The sequence below is a fragment of the Streptopelia decaocto genome (assembly GCF_964273445.1).
Source record: "Streptopelia decaocto genome assembly, chromosome: 2".
NCBI classification, from domain to species: Eukaryota; Metazoa; Chordata; class Aves; order Columbiformes; family Columbidae; genus Streptopelia; species Streptopelia decaocto.
Window position 1 is genome coordinate 63231689 of NC_138655.1, and position 20665 is coordinate 63252353.

Below are 20665 nucleotides of genomic sequence, written 5' to 3' on the forward strand. Positions count from 1 at the left end.
TACTAACAACCTATTGACAGAGACGTGAGTGAGCCGGTATCTTAATAGCCATTATTTGCTTATGCGCTGCAGCCTTATCGAGGAGAAGGAGGTCACTGAAAACTGGTCATGTACTGCAGCTTATCCAACAAATCTTAAGTTGATTTGGGGTAGAGGCCACTGTGTTGTTAAAGGCAAACAAACATGGTGATGTTAAAATGCAAATGTTGCGTGAAATTTTGAAAAAAATAATCAGAAAGCAGTAAACTAAGGCTGATCCTGTCAAAGGTCATGATACATGCTTATGGATTTTAGCAGCTAAAATTGCGATAAATGCCAAGCCTTCTCTTGGCCAATTCTGCCATTGTCAAAAAAAAAAAAAAAATTGCTCTTGTCAAGATGGGACATTAATTTTGCAGTAATAATTGACTTTGCCTTCAACTGACTTCATGTAAAAAACAAACTCCTCCCTGTTTGTGACAAGTCTTAACTGTGAAAACTGTAGAAACCTCCATGTTATTGGATTAGAGGGCTCAGGCTTTTTTGTACCATCTTATTGCTCAAGAGTACTTTCTCTACTGGCTGAATGGAGGGTATCACCTTACAGCAGTCCGCTCCTTTGTATGTAAATGCATCTTCTGAAGGGAAATGGGTACTTCAGCTTGTTGGTTTTAGTCAGATCACTTTGGGAGCACTGGTACCTCTACCACAGAATGTACGCTGACACTGACGTGCATCCTTTTCTGACATAAGTGTGTTACAGTTTTCTAGCTACCTGGTTTGCATTTAACTTTGTTATATGGACTGCTCATGTGTACTGTAATCATGTTTAAAGGACCCTGTCAATGCTGATAAAGTAGCTTGAACCCATATGTGCAGGCGAATGTTTTGTAGCATGACTGTGACACGATTTTCCTGTAGCCAGCTGTCCCAATGTGGTGGCAAACACAGGAACACTGATCTCTCTGATGTTGTAGGCCAGTACCTAGAAGGTAAATATTGAAAACAGCTCTTCCAAAGCTGTCTTTTCCCCTGTCTCACTTCTGCACCTGAGATGTGGTGACCAGAAGCAGATCAGGAGAAGCTGTTGCAACTGCTTTACCTTTGACTCTGGAGACGTTTTGCAGGTGGTGCTGATCACAGAATCACAGAATGGTTGGGGTTGGAAGGGACCTCTGGAGATCATCTAGTCCAAGCCACCTGCTAAAGCAGGTTCACCCAGAGCAGATCACACACGAATGTGTCCAGGTGGCTTTTGAATGTCTCCAGAGAAGGAGACTCCACAACCTCTGTGGGCAGCCTGTTCCAGTGCTCTGGTACCCTCAAAGTAACGAGGTTTCTCCTCATATTCAGATGGAACCTCCTGTGCTTCAGTCTGTGCCTGCTGCCCCTCATCTTGTTTTTGGGCACTACTGAAAAGAGTCTGGTCCCATCCTCTTGACATCCACCCTTCAGATATTTGTGAGCATTGATAAGATCCCCAGGGAGGGTACCTGGTCACCTACCCCTCTTCGGAGCTGGGCAGCTTGTTTGTGGGTGTTGTGATGCTGGGTAAGAGGGGCACTCTGATAGCAAAACTTTTAATGTGAGCACACAGAGGTGTGACTGAGGGTGTGTGACCCTCCCGAGAGGCTCCCAGGAGAGGGATGTGCACCCACTGTGAGGGCTTCCCTAGAGCCAGGGAGGAACAGGCTCCCCAGGGAGGTGTCACGGCCCTAAGCCTGACAGTGTTCAAGAAGAGACTGGACAACGTCCTCAGACACACGGTGTGAACTGTGGGGTTGCCACATGCAGGGGCAAGAGTTGGACTTGATGATCCTTGTGGGTCCCTTTGAACTCAGGACATTCTATGATTCTGTGACTAGGTCTAATCACGTCAACCCTGAAACACTCTGTTAAGATGCAACACTAGCACAGCATTCATACTCCCAGGTTTTAGCAAGGTGCGGTTCGGCTGAGGTACCACAAATCCCATCTCTGAAGTGTTTGAACAGGTCCGGAGCTTGGTGCTCCATTCCCTTCTCAAGCTGGTTCTCCCTCTCCAACTGAGGAACACATCTTGTGTCAACCTGCTCACTTGGATACTTACCGAGCAGAACTGGGTTTAGGAGGTCCTAGCTGTGTGAAAAGCTCTGCGGGATTTGGATCCAGATGTTTGAATTAAGTTCATTTGAGTTTTTTGTCTGGAAAGAGTTGTACAGTAGTACAGTACAGTAGTAGCTAATTCCATCGGCAGGTGATTAAAAAAGCAATACACTAGTTTTGCAAAATCAGTCATTCCTTGTGCAAAGCATAAAATGTCTGACATGCTACTGTAGATTGGAGTGGTGGTTTTGTATGTTGTTATATTTTGATTGGCAATAGCTTCCGAAATATTTTTTTTCGTTGTGTTTTCTCCCCGGAGTCACTGTTCTCACTAATCTAATCCTGTTTTTTCCATTGTCCTTGCTGGAGAAGGGTTGCGGGTGGTGTCCATGAGAAGTCTTTGCACTGTTACTCTAGAAATGCACCAAGTGTGTTCAAAAGAAAATGATTGCTTATAATTTCTCGTATTACTAATAATATCATGTTTACCGTGCATTTTTTTGTAATATTTAAGTACATCATATGTTTCTGGTAGGACTTCTTATCTTTGCTTCTTTTTAAAATGTCACTGAAATTGCTATTAGATGTTCTTGAGAGATTGATTAAATAATTTTTTTCAGTTTGATGCTGTACTAACCAGTTTATAGCTGATCGGATTGCAGTAGTCTCGTCACTGTGCTCTACTGGATCTTAGCTCAGTTTTGCTTTCTTCAGTATATGACAGCAAATGGAATCAGCTCTCACTCTACTGGAGGCTTTTTTCCTCTGTTTTCAGGAATTTCGTGAAAAATAATCTTTAATAATATCCTGATAAATTAAATATATCATACAGATTGTGTTCTTTTTTTTCAATAGGTGTTGGCATCATGTCGGGCATTTCTTTTAACATCTCGGATTCCCACCAAGGTAAAGCCACTGTGTTTCTGTAAATATTCAGTTTTATTAGATACAAATGTGAGTTGCATAAGTTTACTATATTTTAGTTCTATGCATCTGTTTAAAAAAATAATAATTGAAGAATGGTATGTTGCATGGTATTGAATGGTGCTTCCATTAGTGTCTGTCTTAAATGGATTTGTCACTTTATATATACTGTTTCAGAGGAATCTTAATTTCTAGAAACACAGGTGGATGAAGAATTACATTGGAAACAGCAGCTTGAAGAACTATGAGATGAACCTGATGACCTTTGTAGTGGGACAGTTTATGTCCAAACAAGCTGATGATGTTATTCCCTTTAGTGTTTCTAGTGTCAAAAAGTAATATATTTGATTTGGAGAAAGAAATGATTTTGAGTTTTATTAAATTTTGCTGTTTTCTGATTATTCCTGTGGTTAATTTTGAAAAGCATCTTGCCAACCTGCCTTGCCAATGCCAGTGAATTATTTTTTCTACTCCTGTGATGATCCGTAATAATAATTGTAGCAGAGAAAGATAATTTCCACATGGAAGAAAATGACTGATGTGGAAGAGCATCTCTTGTCCAGCTTGGAATAAGTGAATGGGAATTTGGCAGATGTTCTGTTTTGTTGTGTTTTACACATACATATGGGTGGGTGTATCTGCATATACATGCTTTATAGAAGAAACAGGATCAATAAATGGAACAATATCAGATTTTCAGTTATGGTCACTGGTAAATGTGACTGTCCCTCACCTATAATATGAAGATGCTGACTGGTAGGTAGGATGATTTGAATTTCTGCTGAAGTTTATTTCCTTCAGCTGGTTGCCCTGTCCCTGCAGCACAGTTATCTTTGATTGTCTGTTGGCTTTTGGATCACTGCAGTTTGCAGCCTGTTTTTATACCGGGGTTTGGTGAGTAGTTGCACGGAAATGTAAGAGCCAGTTGATGAACAGCTCAGACATCAGTGCAATGGCAGTATGATGGACAGGTGATGATGGTGATCTTGTTATACAATAGCAAAGCCATTGTAATTCATCAAAAAGCACTTGAAGGCTGGAGCTTGCTGTACTGAGGAATAGCTGTGCTTTCAGTTTAGCATTACAGACACTTCTCAAAACTCCTTTTATTAAATGGGATTTTTCAACTCATTTTTATTTTCTTGGAAATCTAGAATATTTATGCTGTACTAAGAAAATTTTTACTGTAGTTGATAACAAGTGGAATAAACATGATTAGAAGAAACTGCATCTGCTCATGATTTATGTCAAAATTAAAATTTTTATAGCCAAACAATTATTTGGATAGTTGAAAATGCGTTTATTTTCTAGTAGCATTAGTGAAACTTAATGAATTTTCTAAAGTCTGTAATATTTTTAAAAGCTGCTCAGAAGCTTTCTGAGCTCAAGAACTTCTGTATAGCTGGCACACACTAACTGTGAGCAGGGCAGCTGAGAACATGCAGCAAAGATACTTTTGTTCCTCCAGGGACCTCTCACAAAATTGAGTGTGCTGAGAAATGGCCTGTTCTGAGAGACTTGTTACTACATCTGATTCCAAGCTTCACTTTTCCTTAAACAATGCTGTTGAGGTGTATCTACTAAACAATGATCAAGTTAAAAGGAATAAAGGTTGATTAACTAAAATAGTAATTCACGCAAATATTCTTAGAGCAACGATATTACAGTAGCCACCTCATAACTTAACACTCAGGTCCAATCGGTTCTCTTCCACTAATCTGGGTGGATTGATAGGAAAGAAATGCTGTACTTAAATCCCTAATAATTCTTGCTACAGTCTAGATAAAACACAATTGCTGCATTACTAAATGTTGGATCTATCATCAAGCCCATCGATAAGTGTATGAAATAATTGTGGGAGTGTAGTTTATGTTTGCGAACATATCTCTAGTGCCAACTTGCAGTAAATTTTGACTGAAAAATTAGAAACTCATAGACTTTTAAGAGGATTTTTGTAATTTTAGGTAATAAATGAGATTACACTTTTTAAGACCCTGTAAAAATATTTCACAGTTTCAGCTAGATGATGTTCAGAATGTATTCTATGGTTTTGCTCCAAAGCAAGGATGATAAATCTATGTTTATAAGTAGAAAAATGAACCAAAGATGAACTATAGTGATGTTGTCACATTTCCTGGTATTTGTTAATTCTAGTCAAGAGGATTTCTGCAGAATGAATTCTTGAGTCTGGATCTGTGTAAACTTTTCTCTGGAGTAGAGACGTATTTTTAATCATGTGTACATATATGTCTATGTTTGCATATGCAAAGTAGTTAGCAAAAGCAGGACCTTCAATCTAATAGGTAAATACTTTGCAAAATAGGAAGGATTTCAATCATGGAAACTTTTCCTTAAAACTTCATTGTGATTTGGATAAACAAACGTTAGGTAGTCTCATATGTTCGTTTAATTTGAGAGAAAAAGAGCTTTTCTCTTCTGTATGTGCAGTCTGGCTCACTCTAATATCCGTTATGGATATTTTTGTTGTCGTTTTCTTTCTGGTCTGAATGGGCCCGTGTCCTCTAATCAAAAAGGTTTGCCAGTCTTAGAAATAAGACACTGAAGAGGCCTGAAGAGAAGTGAATCTGTTACCCTTGGTAAAACACGAGGTGCCAGTGTGGGCGCTGGGAAGAAGCTTGTGCTGGTTCCACCTCTCCTGCCTGGGTTCCTTCTGCACAATCACAGAATCACAGAGTGGTTGGGGTTGGAAGGGACCTCTGGAAATCTTCTACTCCAACCCACCTGCTAAAGCAGGTTCACCAGAGCAGATCACACAGGAATGTGTCCAGGCGGGTTTTGAATGTCTCCAGAGAAGGAGACTCCACAACCTCTCTGGGCAGCCTGTTCCAGTGCTCTGGCACCCTTAAAGTAAAGATGTTTCTCCTCCTACTCAGATGGACCCTCCTTTGCTTCAGTCTGTGCCCGTTGCCCCTCATCCTGTCACTGGGTACCACTGAAAGGAGTCTGGTCCCATCCTCTTGACACCCCCCCTTCAGATACTTATAAACATTGATAAGATCCCCTCTCAGTCTTCTCTAGACTTGCTTCTGCAGTGGCATCTCTATGGTCTGAACCTGCCCATTTTCTGCAGGGTTCTGCCCCTGCAGTAGAAGGCATGAAGAAAAAGCGCATGTGAAGACTCTTCAAAAACTTCCAAGTTTGGTCTCTAATTTAGGTCTTTGGTGGAAAGCGGACTTTGCACAGGAATGACTGAGGAGTGGTTGTATCTTGTGAAGCTGTGTGATCATGAGGGCAATTGAAGGCAAGAGGATTTAGAAAATAGGCAACAAAGAACAAACAGTAATAACATCTTCAGTCTCTCCTGCTGTGAGTGGATAATGTAGCTAAGTGCTTAAAAAAGCTAATTTGTTTCATTAAACCCCCCTAAATTTTAGTATTCTAAATCATAACTATTTTAATTTTTTAGGCAGCTTCATCCTGCGGTAACACTATTCATGACTACTTATAGATTTGCCAGTGAGACCTTGGCATTTAGGAGCTCTCCCTACTATCTCGCTGCTTTCTGGAAAACTGCTAGCTGGTTCTTATGGTTGGAAACTGGTATGTTCCCAACTTCTGTGCTGTTGCAGCCTTTATGGATGGGAGTCTGGAGAGCTGCTTCTGGGTTCTCAGCACCCCAGGAGTCACTCAGGGTCATCTTTTGAAAGCATTGCCACAAATACAGAAATAGAATAATGTTTGTCAGTTAGCCTGGCAGCACCCTGACTGTGAATCTAGGATAATATAAAGTACAGGAAACTGTGCAATTCAAATAGACTGCTCAGTTACAATGGTTTTAATTGATAAATAAAAGGAAACGACGGTGCTGATGTCTTGCCTTGTAGTTATGATTCAGTCCAAGAGGTTTGTTTCTTTTTGGATATCATGGCTGTCAAGATGTTTGGCCAGGTAGTTGTGAATTCCCATCTTATCACACTCCGTGTAGCCGTAGATTTGTCCTTGGAGAAGAGGACTTTCCTGCCGTTTTTTGAGCTTCCATTTGGATTCAGTATGTTCACCCTTCTTCCCTGACTGTTGTCCAAATAACCCACTCAGGCAAAGCTAATGTATTTCCTCTCATACTTTTAGACATGCTAAAGCAGTCTTGAATATTTAAGTATCTATATATGTATCTGTCTATATGTACAGTATTTTTATTTATATAGGTATATATAAAAAATTGTGCATGTCCCTTCAGCTTCTGTGTAGTAAGATTTTTTTACATCTATGATCATTGTAACTAATGAAAGAGTAATATGTGATGCTGTAAGTATTGTAATTAATGATTATTCAGTCACAAGAGTACACATCAGTAGAGTATTGTGTAAATGATGCTTTTTACAGTAAAATTTTATCATACATTTTATTATAAGCTTATTTGCTTATAGCTTGGAAGTAGATGGTCCATTGTGGTATTCCTGTAACCTCTAATAGCCATTTGAATCTGTAACAAGCAAATGTAAGTGTTCTTTTAGTGTAAAATGCAATCAGATCACAAATACATGGTGTCAATTACAGAATCTGATGTAAAATAACAGTAACCTTGTTCAAGGTTTTCTTAACCTCATTGAGAAGTTTAAGTCCTTTTTAAAATAAAATGTTTGCACTAATGTGACTTTTTTCTTTGTAAACTACAGTTAGAACTAACTTTCAGCTACTTGGAAATCCAAGGAGTAACGTCCAGTAAACCAGGTCAGGTGAGTGTATTTTAGATAAAAGATACTTGTTTATTCATTGCTAAATCTGTCCCAGTCAAGAAGGTATTGCTCTAACATGCAGGTGTCCCCATCTGGTGAGCGCACTGTACATTTGCATTCTTACATTCATACTGCTTTAAGGTCTTAACAATAATGATAAGAATTTAAAGAGTCGGTTTTAGGAATTTGTTGTACAAGTGGGATGATGATAAGAAATACTTTTTTTTTGTTTCTCCTAGTTCAATATGGTACAAGTTTTCATTTGTCTCATAAGTGGATATTCTTCTTAGAGATGACAAAACAATGGCTGTTGGTATATGAAGCCTGAATGGCTTCTGTGGTGTGTACCCTTATGGTTAAGCCAAAGCCACTGCTTACATTGCAGGCAGAAATGGATTGCTTCCAACTATTCATGGTGCCATTACTATATACAACGTGAAATATACTTGACAGCAAGTTCTGTGCCCAAAAAAGTGAATGTCAAAGAGAAAGTGATGAAAAGAAGAATGCCTTTAATAATTTTTTTTTTATTCATAAGATAAACGTGTTGACAAGATTTGACAGGCCAATTGTATCAAAGTCCTCACGTCTTTCATGTGTATTTGGCTTTTAAAGAGCTTTTCAAAAATAGGAAAGTCTGACACTTTATTTGAATACTGAACATGCCATCTTTTTAACCTGGCTTTTAAAGCTTTCCTTAAAGGAGAAAAAAACCTGAGGGCCAGATGTTTACTTTTTTTAATGAGGAGACATTCAGTAAACTCTGTGTATGTTTTTGTGGCTTTGTTTAAGGGACTAAAATGCCATGGTAGCTAGTGCTAATTATTCCTGGAGGCACAGACAGTCACTGTTGTAGCAGGGTTTACAAGGGATTTTCAGCAGCCTCTCTTCACGTACCATTTTCCTAAAACATTTTTTAGGGCTTTGCATGTTTACATTAATTTGTGTTTTAAATGAGTAAGGCTTATAGCTGAAGGCAGGCGGAATCCCAGATTATTGCTTCTGGGGCAAATGGTATTATTGCAGTTTTCCTGCAAACAGCATGTTATATCCGTGATACCTGAAGGACTTAGTCGGTGCTTGGCATCTCGCAGAAAGCCATGAAGGGCTTCCCACTGTAAGAGAAGTGAACAAATGGACAGAGTAATGTAGGGAATTAATATTGGTGGTGATGAAAACCGTAGTAACTTACCCACTCATTAACTCATTAAGATTCTCTTGAGAGTAACAACAACAGATTGAGGTAGAGGTTCAATTGTTGGGAAAAGGTGTGAAGATTCTTGGTGTGCTTTTGGGCTGATACAGCCTCTTCAAGGGTTGTCCTGGTGATGACACTACACATTAACTGGGAACCAGAAGAGCCCTGGGAACCAGTGTCAATAAAAAACGATCTTCTGTAGCATACTCCGCAGTGTTCTCTCTTGTACTGTCTATCTACACTTCTTATTTATTCCTAATGTTAAGACCAAGCTTCTTACTGTGCGTGCACAGCTCCTCTTGTAAAAGAGTTTATGATTTGGGCAGCGCTAGATACTCACGTTGGAGAAGACATAAACATTACATTGCTTCCTGTGATGTGTCAGTCATACAGTAATCTGATTTGATTCTGAACACTCAATATATAAAAGAAATGGGTTGCAAAAGGCTTTGTTTTCCCCACTAGCTGAAGCACATATCCCCTAGACAGTTATGTTAACTGAATTACTGCTTTTCTCTGAACCAAGACAGTATATTACCGCAAGATTTTCTTAAATGGCGTAGATCAAAGCATTAGAGCGTTTCCAGAGGATCACAACCATTAAAGGCTTTTACTTTTTGCTGGAGGAAGTGGGCCCTGCTCGTTCAATAGTTCCCTGTCAGGCTGCGCTCGCTTCTCCCAGTGTTCTGGGACATGTTTCAAAAGAGGACAATGCCATGAAAAGTTCTTGGGTTTTGAGTGTCAGTTGAGGTCAAGATCCTTTGAAAAATCTTATTCCTGTGGGAAGGAGGACACAGTAAGGAAAAGCAAAGTTTGAATACAGGGGTCTTGTACATTCAAGAACAACTTTGAGAAACTTTACCTGGAGCATTGTCATGTAATGTCTTATAGAACAACAGATTTCTTCCAGCATGCAAAGCATTCAGCTGGTATTCAAATTGCCCTCCTTTTTGAATGGACATGAATTATATGATAACCAGTATTTGCCCCTATGCCCTCTTATTTATAGTTGATTATGGAAACTGAGAAATGCAGCATCTCCATGAAGATGGCGTCCTCGGAGGATGTGAACGAGGTGCTGGCGCACATCGGGACCTGTCTCAGGAAGATATTCCCTGGACTCTCACCAGTGTAAGTGGCTTTTAGGGTATCTCTAGCAGGAACAGGTTGTGCAGAAACGGTGAGAAGCCACCACCGCTTGTCTCCTGGTCTCCCCACCCTGACCTTAGAAATGCACTGAGGGTATGAGAGAAACCTCAAGGCAAGTGCTAAGCTTCTGTCCAAGTGCATGGCAGAACCAGGAGGCAATGCAGGGCACAGAGAGGCTACATATGGTCTGTAGGGTCATGGGAGCCTTTGTTTTGAAGAGGTGATGCAGATATTTGGAGTCTGAGGTTTTCATTTTACCTTGTTGCTTCTGCAACCTCAGGTATAGCTTAGGTTCTGGCTTTTTGTTGTCATTACCTCCCCTTCCCCACTTTTTTTTTTTTCCTCCAGAAGTAAAATCTGAGTTGAGAGAGGAGGGAAAGGTCTGTTTACTTTCAATGTTTGTGAAATGATGCACATGATTGGGAGCCTTGTTCTTCAACACTGAGCCCTGAACAGTCTTGTCATTTACTTTCCGTGGTTTAACTGGCTCCTTGGATAATATGTCTGATTTTCTAGCTTTTTTGTTCTGCTTTTTTCTGCGCTGCTCTTTCCTTTGTTTTTCTCCCGTATCCATGCCTCTAAATTTTATCATCTTGCAGCAATTCTCAGTATTTTTTCTTCATTTTGTTTTCTTTCTTCTCTGTCCTTGCCTCATCTTGGTTACTCTCTACCAGATCATGCAGCTCTACTATTACTCTCTTTAGCTCCTGGTTTTCAGCTATATTAGAAAAAACAAAGTGTGCAAGAGAGTTTTCCTGGGCATGTTGTTTTTTATAAGTGAAATTTCGTAACACACTTTAGATGTGAATGGTCAGGCTAAATTGACATGGTGCATGTCTTTATTATTCACCTTTCCTGTAGGCGGAGTAGGAAATGAAGTTCATAAACTCAGTCACTTTGTTGTTGTTGTTTTTTCCCCCAGTTTTCCTCTGTAGCAGTATTGTTAACTGCCTTAATGGATATCGAGCTCTTCCTTCAAAAAGCATACGTACAAGTGAATGTTTGTTAACTGAATTGCCATGAAAACCTCAGTAATGGTGTGAGAAATGCAGACAAAAAGAGTGGAGAGGGCTGGAAGGCTATGTGTGTCTGTCGGGGTGTCTGTGAAGGCCTTGAGCCTCATACGTGTTTTTTCTGGGCTTTTTTGAGAATGTTGCTGGAGCATTTTGGGTACCTGTATAAAGTGCTTACTTCCCAGAAAAGAAATTTCTTGCTCTCCTCTTAGATGGCACAACTTTCCAAAATTGAGACATTGGAGTTGTGCAGATAATATAAGACTGGAACAGGCAAGAAGGGGGAAAGAGGTTTAATATCTCTTTAATATCATCCTTGAATATCTCTTATTAATTCTTCCCCCCCATTTTATAGAATTCTGCAGTTCATGAGGAATCTTGTCATTCAGCAAAACAGATAATCTAATGTCTTAAAAGGCAGGAAGAGATTGTGTTCCTGCTTAGGGGAAGGGGACGAAGAACACTACCAAATTACCAAGATTGGAGCTGGGTACCTGGAGTGCAGCCAAGAGGCCACATGTAGCTGCTCAACATGCTCTGTGGCTCTTTGCACCATGGTGCTTTTACTGCATAAAAGCAACATATGAACAGCAGTGGTTTCAGGGTAACCATATCTCTCCCCTTGTGTTAGATGAAGTCTACAAGTCTGCTCATCTTGAGTGATCCTGTCACAGAATAGGGCTTAATTGCTCCAGTAGTCACAGGGTTAATCATTAGAAAGAAAACTGAGACAGATAAATGTTACTCCTGCAGGGCCGCATTACCATGTGTGTGACTTCTAGGTAGAGAAGTGAGTTGTGTTAAAGATGCTAGTACTTCCTATACACTCATTTAAAATTGTACTTGAAATAAGGAAGATTTATGAGTTTAAAAATCCTTTTGAAGTCATGAATGACTTTTTTTTTTTCCCCATTTGCATCTAGGAGGATTCTGAAAAAAGTAACTGTGGAGCCTTCAGACAGACTGGCTAATCTCCAGGCCCTGTGGGACAGCCAGACAGTGGCAGAACTTGGACCTTGTGGTAAGAATGAATTTAAAGGCTCAAATATAAAAAGGCTGGAATTGCAGTGTCAGGAAGTTTAATTCTATTTCTGGCAGGGGCTTGTAAAGGTGTAATTAGTTTTAAGGTGTAATTAGTGTGGAGAAGGCTCCTGATTGGTTAGGTGAAGTCACTATATTAAGCTTCCTTGCAACGTACCAGGCAAAGATAGGATGTCTCAGTTTCTTTCAGCAGCACAATGGATACCCTTTTGAGAGAAAAAGAGAGTGAGTTTTGAAAGACTAGATCTTTAAGTATAAGTATTAAAATATGCTTTTGGATGTTTGTTTATTTGGGTTTTTTTACTATTATGTTAAATACTCTCTTGGGTTACTTTTAGGAGGCTTTTCGCAGATGTATGCCTGTGTTTGTGACTGGCTTGGATTTCCCTATAGAGAAGAAGTACAGTGGGTAAGTACATGTCTTGTTCTGGAGCTCTTTTCAGCTAACTGTACAAATGATGAAAGAACAGGTAAATCATAGTACTTAAAAAAACAAACCAAAACAAAACCAACAACAAACTAACAAAAATCTCACCAAAACCAGTTCTCTAAGGATGTGTTTGGTTATGTATTTTTAACAGGATGTCGATACGATTTATCTGACACAAGATACCAGAGAGTTAAATTTGCAAGACTTCAGCCACCTTGACCACAGGTAAACAATATGCAGTAATCCCTCTAATATTTTGCAAACTTTCCTTATTCCCCCTTGCACTAGAGTTTGCCTGCCCTTGCTAAAGTAGGTTGGTCCCATAGCTATTGCTTTAATGTGTAGACCTCTGAAATGACTATCTGTAGCATTTTTAGTTTTCAGAACAAAGCTGCTGTTTTTGCATGAAAGCCCCATGGAGAGCACATGTCATTGAAGAGCCTGAGAAGATAAATATATTTTGTTATTGGAAGCAGTCCAAAAAGTTGGCAGATAGATACTTTTCCTGTGATAGCGGATATAAGAGCTCAAATTCAGCCGAGAAAACATGCAACTACATCTGGTGGGAAAAGCATAAAAGGAAATTGTGCAGTCTTTACTTATGCAGAATCGTTTTCTCATGGAGTACACAATAGAGATTATTTTTGTCAGCAAGTCAGTAAATGGTTGAAGTTGTTCAACTGAATCCCAGCCAGTAGTTTCTCCTCTTAGAAGAGTTGCTATCAAAAGTGTGTACTTCCAGAAAGGAACTAATTGATGGTAATTTTACTATGAGACGCTGAAACTTAGCTAAGTGTTGTGTTTGGTTTACTGAATTTAGCTGGCAGAGAAAATCGAATTCTAGGAAAGTTGAATCTGAAGATACTTATGTAGGAGGAAATGGGAGGGAGTCTTAACTGAAATCCATCATTATACAAGGAAAATGACAAATTTAAGAAACTGTAAATAAGAAGGAAGAAAGCATTTGTTTCTTTTGGAAAGCCCAGTGGAAGAATTAAGGATCTTTCAGAAATAAAATGTTAAAATATTACAACAGGAAGGCTGAACTTGGAAGTAGGTAAATAAGAGTATTTTGCCACAGCATTCTTTGAAACTTTGAGCTGTCTAGTATGCAAACTCATGAAAATACGTGCTCAAATACTTAGCTTCTGCGATGGGCTTTCACAGTCTTGCACTGAATCCCATGGCAATGTTACTAAGCTGTACCCGTGTTCACTAATTCAGAGGTAACTCGAACAAGAATGCTTTAAGTATGTTGCAAGGTGGGAGTGCTGAGAAGACTGTGGGGCATTCTTGAGAAAGTGACTTACAGATACCCAGGTTCAATAAAAATTAAATGTTTGAACAGTTTATTAGGAGTGAAAAATATTACTTATTAGGAAAGAGGAGATAGAACAAGCATTTTAACGATTTAGAATATCTCAGCTGGTTCAAATTAGTTGGCTTTCACAAAGCAGAACGATGGGTTTGTTGCTTTATAAAGCTTTTCATTGAAGTATACCTCACAAAATTGACATGACTGAGGAAGTATGTATGTGTCGTTAACAAAAGTATTTATTAAATATCTCAAGATTGTGTAAGTCCAAAGGTTTAAAACAATTTTGGAGACATTTACATGCCATGGAATCCATCTTGTGATGAGAGTTTCTACATGTTGAGGACTGAACTGAGAAAAAGGTTTTGGATTGAAATTCCAAGAAAATGAAATTTTTTTAGGAAGCCAAGAGCTTATGTTATTCATTAAAAATATGAATTAGGATCTGAGATCCCAGTCAATTCAATAATGAATACAAGTGGTTTGTGATATATTTAGCACAGTGAGGATGCTATACAATACGCCATCATGCTTTGTATTTTGAGAATCTCTTTTATATCTTGTCCGCCTAATTTTTGGGATTGCTGAAACTATATACCTCATGTTGTGGAGTAGCTCTGAAGCAAGGTAGGATGGGTAAACCAGTTCTCTAGATACAGGGGCTCTGCATTGCAAAAATAAACAATTTATGTTTTTCCTCGCAAAGCATTTCTGTTAGAGGTCAACATAAGATGGCATGAATTATAGATGAATTTGAGTTCCCAGGGCGTCTGACACTTAGAGAGCATAGCATGACTTGCCACATGGGAACGTGACTTCTGAGGTTTTATCTGAAGTTTTGTTGTGCTGCGAACCATATAATTGTTTAACAACAAAAAAGAAAACTCAAAGTGAACAGGGCTTATTTAACTCAGTAGCTGGTTTTTCATTTGTGTAGCCTATGTTTTAGCATATTTGGGCATTCAAAAGTTTGACAGAAAAGCATGATTGGTTAGATTTTTTTTTTCTTTGTGTTGTTTAGATTTCTTGCCATCTTAAATACACTGGGGGACACAGATGTTGAAAAAAAGTGAAGGTATTAGATAAGCTTGAATGTTGTTGAAGCTTGGTGAGATATTCTGCATTCCAGGAGAACTGAATCTGTTTTCATTTTAAGATGGCACAGATTGACATTTTGTAAATCTTACTTTATTCCGGATGGTAATTCAGTAAAAAAACTAATTACTATAAGCAACTCAATATAACTCAATCAGGGAAAAGTTATGAGAAGGCCCTGCTTTTGGAAATGGTTGTTAGTGTTCTTTCATACCATATTGCAAAAGAATTCAGGTCTTTGTTAGTACCACATCTAGAATTTAATAGAATAAAATTAATAAAGCAATATATAATTTTGAAAAGAGAAACTCAATAACAAGTGCATTGATGTTAGACAAGCTCAAAGGAAGAGAAGCAAAAGTCTTAAAGGAACCTCATTGGCCAGAAGCACCTTCAAAAACCTGAAGAAAATGAATAGAAAGACTAAATTTTATAGCTTATAGTTTCTAGATGATAAGACTACTGCAGAATGGGCAGGGGTTCCACTGTCTTCAGGCCTGTGAGGAGGAAGGGATTGGGGAGTGCTACCGAAGGGTGCCAGTATCTGTGCATACCTAGGCTTTGAGCAAACGGGCCTTGGATGCTGCAGAAGACTAAACTATTTAAAGACCGAGAATTTGGAAATCAGCTGGGTTGATTTCTTCTAAAATATTCCTGTCCTGCTGCAGCAGCAACGTTTATTTAACTTCTTGAAAGCTTTAGGGTTTTCTCACTAACTCTGAGAACCCCACGTCCTCTGTCCTTCAGTCTAAGGCCTGAGGAGGAGAGCAGAAACAGAGATGGCCACAGGCCCAGGAGTTCCTGAGCTCTCGACAGCTGATGTACCAGCTCCCTGTTAAATGCATGAAGCCAGTGATTTGTGCTTGTTGTCCCTCTGTTCCTTTGGAGGACCTGGGCTGCTGCTGACAGCTGAAATACAGCTCGTGGTGGTACCTTCTGCCTCTTTTGAGGGTGACAGTCTGCAGCATGAACAGGTCTGCTCTACCAGTCTGATGGTGGTACCATCAGCATCTCCAGTGTTTGTCTTGTAGTGTTCATCACCAGCTGTGGTTGGCTGGTTACCACTGGGTGGATAAAACAAAATTACACCTGAAAAATTACTCATATGGTCATTCCACTTCCTTGCACTGGCAAAAGGGACATTAAAGCTGCTAATACATTACCTTCCTAACAATCACACCAGGAGAAGGCAAAGGAGGAACAAACCGCTGTGTGTGGACATTTCTTATTTTATAACAAAGTTCCTGCCTGCCCAGCCTAAGGGGAAAAGTACCTCTGGGTGGTTATTTTTCTCCTCGTAGCATTTCACTAGTCGGTTACTGCTTCACATGGAGATAAAGTTTGTGTAGGTAGGAACAAAAACAGTGTGGTGGATAGAAATAAATCTCTACACTTTATGAAGCTGATAAGACTCTATTGTGTCGATGGAAATGAATTCACCACAAGACTTGATGTGTGCTGTGAGCAAGATGGAAAACAGGCTTAATCCTTGAAGGGCACCACAAGCTGGTTCCTCTGCAGGAGTGTGAAAATGGTCTATTTGCATGAGCTTCACATTTGGTGGGCTACAGTCTTTTGCAGCAAAATGCCGCACCTTCATGCTGTTACCTTAGTGATGGGCTGGTACGTCCAAATTTAGCAACCGCAGTTCCCAATATAGCCTGCTGAAGGCTTGTCCGTGTGATGTTTCCTTGTCTCCTGGCTTTCCTATGTGTTTAACAACCATCCTGAAGTCTCTGAACATTCGTGGAGGAAAAATGGAAGAGAAGAAGAAGGAGGAGAAGAAGATCAGAGAAGGCTGCTGCATGTTTAGTGCAGATCTGTGCCTACCTGCCTATGTCCTGAATGAAAAGCTGGGCGGGGGGCGACCTTATAAACACCAATACTTTTAAATTTTTCTCCACAAGCACTGAGGCTTGGATAGCACTGTTTTGCTGGTCCAGTAAGTTCATGTATACTACAGCTCTTTGTTTCATTATAAAGACAAGGGCTTTCTAAGTAGCTGTTAAGTCCCAGTGTAGATGTACATATGTATTTAATACATTAAATCAAAATGATTCGAGTGCTGCACTGCTAAATGGTGTGCTACTGCTTGATGAATGATTCTGCTGGGGAGTAGCATATGGACATGACATTTATCAGCATCTGTTATTGGACAAACTTGACAGAGGGAGAGCAGATCACATTAAGAGGCTTGGAATGAAAAGAATGGGAATAATTTAGAATTTCATTTGTGAAATCCCTTTTACAATTAAGGAGGGTTTGTGCTGAAAGTCACATTATCCATTTGCAGGTCTTCTGCTTCCTGGGGGAATTTAGCTATAGAGATGAGACAAGGAGGTGTTCTCTAGAAGCATTCAGTCATGGAATTATATTAAATCATCAGACTGCCAAAAAGCTTTTTAGTGTCATGCTCAATTATAATTAGAGGTGATTAAGAAGCTTAAATATGTCACAGGCTGAAGAAAAAGTAATGCTAAAAGTAGGAATGGCAGCCCAGACAAATTCCTGCTTTAAAAATTCATGCTAGAATGGATGTCAGTTGGCCAGCCAAAAATTTGTATTACAATACGAGAAAGACACAGCTGCTGGTGTTGCTTGGGTTTTTTTTAGAATGCAGAGCTTTCTGTAGTGGGTTTGGTAGGCAATTAGTATTGCCAAAGCAAGGGGAATTAGATATGGAATAACACTTAAGAGATTGTTTCAAATGACCAAAGCCAACAGTTATGTGAAATGTGTGTAAAAGTGTTTTTCTTTTTCTAGAGACTTAATACCTATAGTTGCTGCTCTGGAGTATAATCAGTGGTTTACAAAGCTGTCCTCCAAGGATCTGAAATTAGTAAGTAATAAATTGAAACAGTATACCTGCTATACCAGGCTATGCTGTGTTTTAGAGGGTGCTGTTACATCTTTTCAAGATGAACTTTTTTAGGCAAGTACAACTGGGCAATCTATAGCATTTTTTTTTCCTCTTAATCAGGAAAATATAGGCTGTTGGATAGTTAATTCATGCCATAAGAAACACTGCTGAGAGTCAGGTCTTGTCAAAATTTCAAGTGAATGAAGTTTGAAAACTTTGTTGGACAATTACAGTAGCCCATAAAACCACTTCCTTAGGCATTGCTACCTCCCTCAAACAATATTGGATTACTAAATAGGAAACTAACTCTAAAACAGACAGAAATCTCAGTTTCTTTTTGGAGGCGGAAAGAAAATATCAGGATTCTGTTATTTTCTAATGCTTAAAGCAGGTTTTTCCTCTTAATTTTCATTGCAACTTGATGGATTTTTCTCCCAGTTGTCTGAAGCTAACCCTGTGTAGTAATAAGTATGTAATGATGTGTGACATTGGAATTCTTCCACATCAGTTTTCTTTCTGAAAAGCAAAAAAGGGACAAATCTAACCAAATTGGACTACTGAAGAAAGGGCCAAGAAAATCAGTAATTAGGTGACTTTTTAAATATATCAAAATATACCGTTTCTTCTAAACTTTAAAATTTATAGCTGCAGGTGGAGTTAGTGGTTTGAGAAATTGCTTTCATGCTTACTTCCAGAAGCTTTTATCCTTAAAAATGAAGGTTGAGTCTCATCTTGTTTAAATTGATGCAATTTAGTTGATGTGAAAATGCTCTCATTGCCTTCCTAAGCTGTCATTTTCCATGCAAATTCAGTAGAAAGTAGCTTATGTCATTCTTGGCAGAAGAGTAGGCAAAAAACTTTCCTGCTGGGACATCTTACTTGTATTTATGCATGGAATGAAACTGGGGGTATTTTTAATCCTGTTGTAGTTTGCTGTTAAAATCATCATTGTTAGAAGGTATTATACAATGCAATTAATGTTTCTGCTTCAATGAAATGAGATAGTTTGCTTAGTTAGAAGACTGGTGAGTGTAGTTTGCTTAGAACAAGAACTGGCCATATTGTCTGAGATATTCTTACTTTAGAGGGTTTTTTGAATTTTTCTGTGGAAAACAAACTTTGTCAACCTTGAAGAGGAACCAATTCCTTAAAAAAAGAAAAAACAAAACCCCTTTGTCTTCCATGCATTCCATTTTTAGTTAAAAACACCAGGAAAAGGTAAATTGTTGGACAGTAAATCTGTGCCATAGAAACACTGCCGAGGGTCAGTATGAGGTCAGACATATCCGGAGGCCATTGAATGCTTTGTGCTTCATGAATCCCGCTCTGACATTGTGTTTGATAGATGGTATCCATCGTGTTTTTATAGTACATGCATCAAACTTTCCACTTGCCATCACAGTGCTGTAGAAGCATTGTGATAATAGTATTCTGAATTACTGAAATATGGAAGGCAAAAGATAGAATTGGGAAGATGGCTGAGTTGACATTCTTTAGAAAAAATTGTCAACTTTACTAAGTATAGGAATTCATAAGATTTTATGTGTGTGGTAGGTTTTCTCTTTTTAGGAAATTCAATTAGTTTCAAATTTAAAATTCCTAGAAATTGTCAGACTTGTTAAGAGACAGCGATCTCCCAGGTATGAATGTCACATTGTTTTTAAAAGCAGATACCAGAATAATTTCAGCACTTCATGATAATAATTCAAATTCAGCTCTGGATTTCACATGAGTGTTGGTTAGTATGTGCCATCGAAAAAAAAAAAAAAAAGGGAAATCCAGAAGCAAAATAAAACATTATAATAAAAGGTGATGAGGTACAGACATCACTGTATGGCTTTTCAATAATTAAGGTTTTGTCTTGCTATTTGAATGAGCACAGCAAACAAACTCTTTTGTTACCATGTTTTGTTCATGGTACTTGCAAATGTCCATGCAAATTCTAGAATCCAACAACAGTAACATCATGATGTGGGATTTACTTCTGTGTAGGTTGGGAGAATTCATGCTGAAAGACACTGACCCTTAATCACTGGTCCTTAACAATCTTTGGAGGACCTGTAGCTAGAATGCTTTTGCTCTTGAGTTTTTCTGTCTGCCTTATAACATCTTTCTTTGTGTTTACTTCTCATTCCTGGTCAGGCTGTATTCCCCTTTGCACTAGTTGCCACTTTCATCTGAAGAATTAGCATACATATGAGCAAGACTTCTTTAAAAATTATGTGAGCGTTTTTTTCTGAATTGTAGGGTTTGCGGTTTTTACTATCGTTATAAAAATTCTCCCCTCTGTGATTAGGTGGCCTGATTCATAAATGAATTGCTTTTAGTCTGCCTCTTGCTGCTCTGAGTCTTTTCCAGAAGTCCTCTGTTGCTACCTGACTTTCTCTCTGGGATGTTCCTAGTGTTCTTACTTACTATTTATGTACGACAAAAAGCTGATCATGGCCTGGATTCCATTACGATGTACAGCTTATAACTCAATAACCGTCTGTTCCATGTTTGTGTACCTTAACGCTGTTCTGTCTTTTCTGTGGCAGTCCACTGATGTCTGTGAGCAGATACTGCGAGTGGTGAGTAGGTCCAATCGGTTGGAAGAACTGGTATTAGAGAATGCCGGGCTTAGAACGTAAGTAATTCCTTTAAAATGTTGCGATAGCTACTGCTTACTCCCAGCAGAAATTATGTGTGCTGTGTGTTAGCCAGAGTAAGCATTAAAAAAACCTCATGTGCAATGTCTACATTGTTCTGAGGAGCCTGTAGTCACGAGCTTGTCGTCACATTTTTTGGAGGTTCCTTATGTCTAAGAAATCCCTGATGGGATTTAAGTTTCCTGATGGTTTTTAAGATTCTGCCTGGAGAGCTGGGTTGAGTGGAGCAAA

At 39.0% G+C, this 20665-nt stretch overlaps 1 protein-coding gene across 7 annotated transcripts in view; it reads left to right on the forward strand.

Annotated features, from left to right (window-relative positions):
* The window catches only part of CARMIL1 (capping protein regulator and myosin 1 linker 1), a 197255-nt gene that overhangs the window by 81348 nt on the left and 95242 nt on the right, over window positions 1-20665 (forward strand). For 5 of the 7 annotated variants that reach the window (XM_082045376.1, XM_082045379.1, XM_082045378.1 and 2 more), the window contains exons 3-10: window positions 2920-2970; window positions 7626-7685; window positions 9893-10014; window positions 11969-12066; window positions 12425-12495; window positions 12668-12741; window positions 17690-17765; window positions 20324-20412. In XM_082045376.1, the coding sequence (XP_081901502.1) occupies window positions 2920-2970; window positions 7626-7685; window positions 9893-10014; window positions 11969-12066; window positions 12425-12495; window positions 12668-12741; window positions 17690-17765; window positions 20324-20412 (641 nt within the window). Of the gene's footprint in view, window positions 1-2919; window positions 2971-7625; window positions 7686-9892; window positions 10015-11968; window positions 12067-12262; window positions 12312-12424; window positions 12496-12667; window positions 12742-17689; window positions 17766-20323; window positions 20413-20665 lie in introns of those variants that run through there. The other 2 variants (XM_082045377.1, XM_082045380.1) reach the window with 2 other exon arrangements.